This window comes from Vigna unguiculata, chromosome 7, assembly GCF_004118075.2.
Source record: "Vigna unguiculata cultivar IT97K-499-35 chromosome 7, ASM411807v1, whole genome shotgun sequence".
In the NCBI taxonomy this organism is placed as follows: domain Eukaryota; kingdom Viridiplantae; phylum Streptophyta; class Magnoliopsida; order Fabales; family Fabaceae; genus Vigna; species Vigna unguiculata.
The window spans coordinates 8669106-8676359 of record NC_040285.1 but is presented as its reverse complement, the minus strand read 5'-3'; the positions used below and the strand labels follow the sequence as shown (position 1 = coordinate 8676359).

Below are 7254 nucleotides of genomic sequence, written 5' to 3'. Positions count from 1 at the left end.
CTTACATGAATATTACTCAAAGTCATGTTAATTTAGCGAACGAGTACCTTTCTCACCAACTATTACGTTAACCACTAACCTCACTCTTAACCATGGAATCCACCCACCGACGTTTTCCCATTTCTTGCTCCCTCTTCTCCTTTTGTTTTCTTCTCATTCAATTCAACCGATCTTATCCGTATTAACTTCACTACAGTTTCCACGCCTTCTCCTCCTCTCATCATCCAAAAACAACAACCAAAAAAGAACAAACATTGATATCACCCTCCAACTCAATCCACGAAACCCAAAAACACTATTCATAAATATGGCAAAAAACATCATAAGTGCTGGCTCTTCTTCAAAAACAGTACACACCTAAAATGAGGTTCATCATCTACAACAATACGAGTCAACATTAAGAAGAAGAAAACCAAAAAAAAAAAAAAGTCCCTTCCTATATGATCATGAAATCATTCATTCATCCACGCCAACAATCTAGCATATGGATCTTTTCAATCTTTAACTAGCTGTCACTAAAGTAAGTTATGGTTATGGTTATCGCCCTTAACCAAAATTTTCCAAAAATAAAAACTACTGCAGAATATGGAATCTGATCCATATCTTCTCTCTCTCTCTCTATATATATATACTATGATTAGATGAAAGATGAAAGAAACCTAACTCTAACACCCATTAATTAATCACTAACTATGATTAATCTTCGAAGCCCACTTTCTTCCAAATGGCATTTCTGACACTGCGCAAATCCCTGCCTTTCAGAGTCCTTCCAATCCCTTCATGCACCGACAGAGAAGCCCCTCTTGTTCTGGCGAGATATTCATGAGGGGGTACCCTAATATTCCTAAGCCCTTGTTGCCCTTGGTTTGGTTCATCACCACAACCACCAAAGTTGTCGTCTTCATCTTCATCTTCACTCTCCCACCTGGGGTTGTGGTCCTTGTAGTCCTCCTTCAAGATCTTGGACCAATCGGGTATGTTAACGGGCAATGACGACGCTGCCGGCACTCTGTCTCTTCCTCCTCCGTCGACCTTGTTGCTGTTATTCCTCGAACCTCTCTTCGGAACAGATCGCGAACCCGAAGAGGGTAAGCCCTTTTTGGCGTGATCCGTGGCGGAGGAGTGGTGGTTCCACAAGTCGGCCTCGTCCAACTCGAACATGCCCTCTTGGGTTTGGCTCAAATGGGTGTCGGAGGTTGTCGGAAAGATGTAACGACTGGGCTTGGAGAGAAAACTCTTCCTTGACGCCATTGATCACAAGCTTCTTCCTTTCTCTTTCTCTCTCTCTTGTTTTGTTGTTTGTGAGCTCTTGTGGGTGGTGCCTTTGTTTTCAATTACCGAGAGTTGAAATGCTACATTTATTTATATTGGTTTGGGAGTAATGGATAAAGCTAAGCTAACCCCGGTGTCTCTATTCGCTGTAATTGCCCTCACTTCTTTTAACGTGAAGCACCATTTCGATCTGCTTTATCTTGGATTCAGGAATAATGAACCAACACGTTTTATTTTTTATTTTAAAAATAAATAACTCTAACAAAGCTTTTCTTTTTAACCACATATATTTCATTTCCAACCAGCCATTTCACTGAAATTATTTAAAGTTGTTCTCGTGACAAATCATTAATAAAGATAAACGAACTTGCAAGAGATAATTTTAAATAAATAAAAGTTTTAAAATCATAAAATATGTAAAAGTAAATGAAAAATTTGAATTAAAAGTCATGTTAGTTTATTAAAAAAGAAAATATATTTCAATTATTTTTAATATGAAACTATTCTAAGTAGAAAATAATAATGATTACTCCATCTATTATTTGAACGTGTTTCTTTCATTAAATTTCATTTTCAAGAGTTCAATAAATATATATATGTATTTACTCCTTCATTTAATATACCTTTAATTTTTTAGTTTTTTTAATATATATATATATATATATATATATAATAAAAAAGAATTATTATAGTACGCCTAATAATTTCGCCCCATTTAATAAATATTGAAGTTAAAATAATTCAAATATATATTTTTTTCTAATTTTAAAGACATATTTTATGAAAACAAAAGTGTAATAAAACTTCAGAAAAACGAATAATATTTCAAGTAGAATGATTGATGATATTATGTATTAACAATTGTCTGAATGTTATATAATAAATAATTTATTCAAAATTATATTAGAAATGAAACGACTAAGTGTTTTTGTGTGAAAAAATGTAAGTAACTACTATATAGTATTAATTAATTTTGTAAGATATGGATAAAGTTTTGGCAGTGATTAAATGAAGACATTAATGATGATGGAGGGTGTGTGTGTGTGTGAAAAAACGTGGGGCAGGAAAAAAGTTAATTATTAGAGAGAAAAGACATGTAGGATAAGAGTGAGTGGTGGGTGAATAAATGGATTTGGCACAGACGAACCAGGGAATAACACGTTGGCAGCGTACGTTAGCAGCGTACGTTAGCATGGTGTACTCATTGTTGAACTCAACCTGTTCACGTCTTTGAGTGAGTGAGTGCTGGAAAAGAGACAGATAAGGGCCAAAGTTATCCACTTCCAGAAAACGCACACGTGGACCAATGTTGCATCTCTTCAAAAAAAAAAAAAAAACGCGTACACAAAGTAAGACAAAACTTCTACGTTTAATAATAGTTTACTATCTCTACTATCATTAACTCTTCTGTCACATCACTTTCTAAAGCGATTGGATATGCTACAATTCTTCAATTTTATATCACATTTCATGGTACCGAAATAAATCCTACCAACATATTTAAATATGGATTAAATTTGTTTCCATTTTTTGTGTACTATATATGTACTTAGTTGTGTGGATAAAATCATCACCTACAAATGTGGTAGTTGCAATTTATATTTTATTTCAAAAAATATCTTCTTTTAACTTATGTTAAAAAAAAGCTACATTACATCTACTAAAACAAATCCTTATTTTAAATAGGGTTAAATATGTTTTTAATTCCTGAATTTTGACCCAAAATTAAAATTCGTCCCTAGTCGAAATTTTGATAAATTTTGGTCCCTAAACTTTAAAAAATGAATAAATATAGTCCTTTTAACTCAATTTTGTTAATTTCTTTTTAGATTTTGAATGCATTTCTCAGTAAATATATAATCGAGAATGTGTCAAACAACATAAACAACTCCAATATTAACATGAAACGCATTCGACATGTTGAAAAAAGTCAACGTAATTGAGTTAAAAAGACTATATTCATTTATTTTTAAAGTTTAAGGACCAAAATTTATCAAAATTTTGACCAGGGATGAATTCTAATTTTTGACCAAAGTTCAGGGACTAAAAACATACTTAACCCTTTTAAATATTATAATACTACGAGATTATTTTAAATATTATAATTTAAGGTTAAGAATAATTTTAATATGTATTTCTTTTTAATTTTTAAGACGTTCTTTTAGGAAAATACTCCGATTGAGATAGTTTTTTTAATGTGATAATTAATTACGATTTTTGTTTCATTAATTCTCGATAGGAAGAATAGTAAAATGATGTTTTCCTTACACCTTAATTATTGTTATTTTAGTATATTCAATAATCTTATAATTTTTAATGTTTTTATCGATGACTGCCAAATGGATTGGAATTGTGGTAGTTGATCCTAACAATATTATCAGATGGATTTGGATTGAATCAAAACACTTAAAAACTAAGGTCAAAGATAATTTAAATACATATATTTTTAGTTTTAAATTTTGAAGTAAACTTTATCAAAGATGGAATGGATACTAAAAAAAATATTATCTCATAGATATAATACTAAAGATATTATAATTAGTTTTTAAATAGATATTTGAAAAACTCTAGGATTATCGAGAAATCTAAGCAAAATAGATGAATAAAAGTTTCGTTCAATATATTCAATTCATTGAGAATTTTTCCATGCAAGCCTTTCTTTAGAATTATTTGGTTCGTCGTTGTTCATTTTGATTTGGTTTTGTACCAAATGGAAGAGATTATAGATTTTCTAAATGATTATTTAAGATAATATATGATACATATAGGTAGTATTAAAATGATTTAAGAATATTTTTTAATTAATTATATTATAGAAATTTACAAAGAATATGTGAATTAGAAACGAGAGTGAAATACACTTTTTGAACAAAACAAAATTCAACAATCACAAAATATAAAAATGAAATATTAGATAATAATATTTGGTAGAATTAAAAGAAAAATACAAAGATAAGAATAAGTGAAACTAAGATAAAAATATAGAGAATGAAATTCGATCATAAAGTTCCAAAGATTCATGATTGAATAAAAGAATAATGAATTAAAATAATATAGAAAAGTAAACAAAGAATTCCAAAATTGGAACAGATTAAAAGATTAGGAAGATATCACTTATCAAACCAAGATAAATACAAGATAAATACAATGAAAATCAATCATCGCTTTAATGTAAGAAATTTGAAAAACCCAAAAAAGAGATTATTTCTACTTTTATAAATTTTAAAAACTCTTCTACAATAGAGTGTTTTACCGTCTATAGTTTCAAAGAAAATAAAGGGATATCACACTCTATTTGTTAATTTATAGTAAAATGCATTTGATGATTATACTTTTAAGGCAAGGTTTTGAAACATAGAAGTATATTTTCAATGTTAGTGGATAAAATCCACTAAGTCAACAAAGATGAATATATATATATATATATATATATATATATATATATATATATATATATATATTAATATTAGTGATCATTGTTTCTCTTATTAAACTAAATAGATTAGAGCATTTATTATATTCAAAGTATGAATTTAGATAGAGTCGGTCAATCTAAGTCATTTTTCAACAAATTCAATAAAAATTTTATTAAATCAACATGTATAAGAATTTGCAATAAAGTCATAAACATGAAAAACAGTTGATTCTTCAACTATTTTATAGATAAATTCTTCATCAGTTTTTATATGATTATCATTCATTTAATTTCTAAACAAATTTTGAAATAACTAAACAAGTGTCAATTAACTTGTTTACACTCTTACCTATTTCAAGTATACACTCTTACCTATTTCAAGTATAAAGGAGTGATATTCTAAATATACTTTCCATGTTCCGAGTGTATATATTTGAAGTATTATTCTATTACCTCTTGAATTAAGCAAGCAATAAATTATTCTTGAACAGGTTTAAATTAATCAAACAAGTTTAAATTAATTCATTAAGTCTCTCTCCCATTCCAAACTTATACAGTAACATTCTATTCATACCTCACATTTTCCAAATGTCTATATGTGGGGTTCTATTCTGTTACCTTTTGAATTAAGATAACAAGTACACAAGTTTGAATTAATCAAACAAGCATAATTCATTTAGTTTCTCACTCGTTCTAAGCATATACAAGTAAGATTCTATTTACACCTCACTTTGCAAGTCTCTATGAGTGAACCTTTGTTTTTATCTCACATATTCCAAGTATATACATGTGAAATTTTACCTAAATAAAAAATTATTAGAATTAAGTAAATTGACCAAAATTTTAATTAAAGAATAAGATTGAATTATCAAAATGTTTTCTAAAATAATTCTAAACGTAGAAATCAGAGCTAAAAGATAACAGATATAATTGACTCTATTTTGAATAAATTTAAGAATACATAAAATCAACTATATTTTAAAGAAACTAAAAAATAACTCTTTAATTGTACATAACATCAAAGTTAACAACGAAATTACAATAGAATAAATCTAAGAGTTTTAGTTTTCCATGTGGAAGACTACACGAGACATAATGAAATAAATGACGTAGTGAGAATGACCGATGGTGAAAGATGGGTGATCTAGTGTATGTTGTTACTCATATTTTATAACAACCTTGGATGGAATGAAGATATTTCTTAGATTCACAATCTTCCAAACTTCACGTTGGTGATTCAAGGTAACCACTTTAAGTAAAACATCATAATTTTTAGCAAGTGACCGCTAAATGATCCTTGTTGATAGATTTCCCAACAAAGATTCAAGGAATTCAAAACAAGTATTATAAGAAGAATATTCGGTGTGCTAAACAACATATTCTAATATCGCCAATGACAATGTTAATTTTCATCTTCATTTTATATTATATGCAAAATATTCAGTGTGATAAACAACATATTCTAATTTTAGCTATTTTAGAGAGAATAAGGTGTATAGAAATGGTGGGGTGATTGATCAAAGTAAAAAATTATAGAAGTTGAAGAAAAGAAAAAGAAAAAAGCAAAAATAAAAAAGAAAATGAAAAAGTGAAAAAACCAACACATGTAATTTAAAAAAGGACACATGTCCAAAAACAAATGGTTGACTTGGCTCACTATTTGCCACGTCAAGAAAAAAGTTAACGTCGTTAGATGAGGAGGTCTGAGTTCATGCAATTCTTAAGTCTGAGGACCTAACAAGATCAAGCTTTGAAATAAAGATAAAACCAAAATTGCATTATAGTTCAAGATTAAAAAAAAAAGGCAATCCTTAATTTAATGTGGAAATAACAAATTTTAACAACAATTTTATGTTAACTATCATTAAGAGGCGATGGTGTCAATCTTGTAATTAATTTAATGTTGAAATGGTAGACTTTTGACGACGTTCTAAGTAAATTGTTGTTGTATGTAGAAACAATAACAATTACATAAATAATTATTGTTGAAAGTTTTTATTATGTCTCCACAACAAGAAGAGAATAAAGGTTGTAGACGAAGTAGAATAATTGTGCCTATGTGAGAAGAGGAAAATATTCTTTTTTTTTTTTGCACTTCGCTAAGAAGAAGGGGAAATGTTTTACTACCATCATCATCAATATATTTGCTTTTTATATGTCAATGAAATAACAATATCTTTTTACGATTGATGTCTTTTTACCAACAAAAATAGTAATGTTTCCGATTTGAATATTAATGACAACTAAATCAACTATGATTCTAAAACTATAATTATAAAATAAAATATTGATTGAGTTACTTATGCTAAATATTTTTTCAATTAATTTTTTAAATAAAATCTCATATATTATTTATTTTTAATTTACTGAAAGAAATGTTAAATTACAGATGAAATTTTACTAATGAAAAAAATTTGTCAGAAAAACTTAATTTACCAATGAGTTTTACTAACGAATTTTAGAATTTTAATTACCAATGAATACTTTTATCGGTAATATCTGTTGATAAATTAGATTTTTAATTATTGACGAATATATATAAGTTAGTAATGAATTTGAAGGTAAAA

General features: G+C 28.1%; 1 protein-coding gene across 1 annotated transcript; it reads right to left on the bottom strand.

The window, feature by feature from the left end:
* Positions 1 to 272: 272 nt before the first annotated feature.
* Positions 273 to 1411, bottom strand: LOC114190429. The gene has a single exon (XM_028079307.1). The coding sequence runs from the start codon at positions 1249 to 1251 to the stop codon at positions 697 to 699; it is 555 nt and encodes a 184-aa protein (XP_027935108.1). The 5' UTR covers positions 1252 to 1411; the 3' UTR covers positions 273 to 696.
* Between the last annotated feature and the right edge of the window lie 5843 nt (positions 1412 to 7254).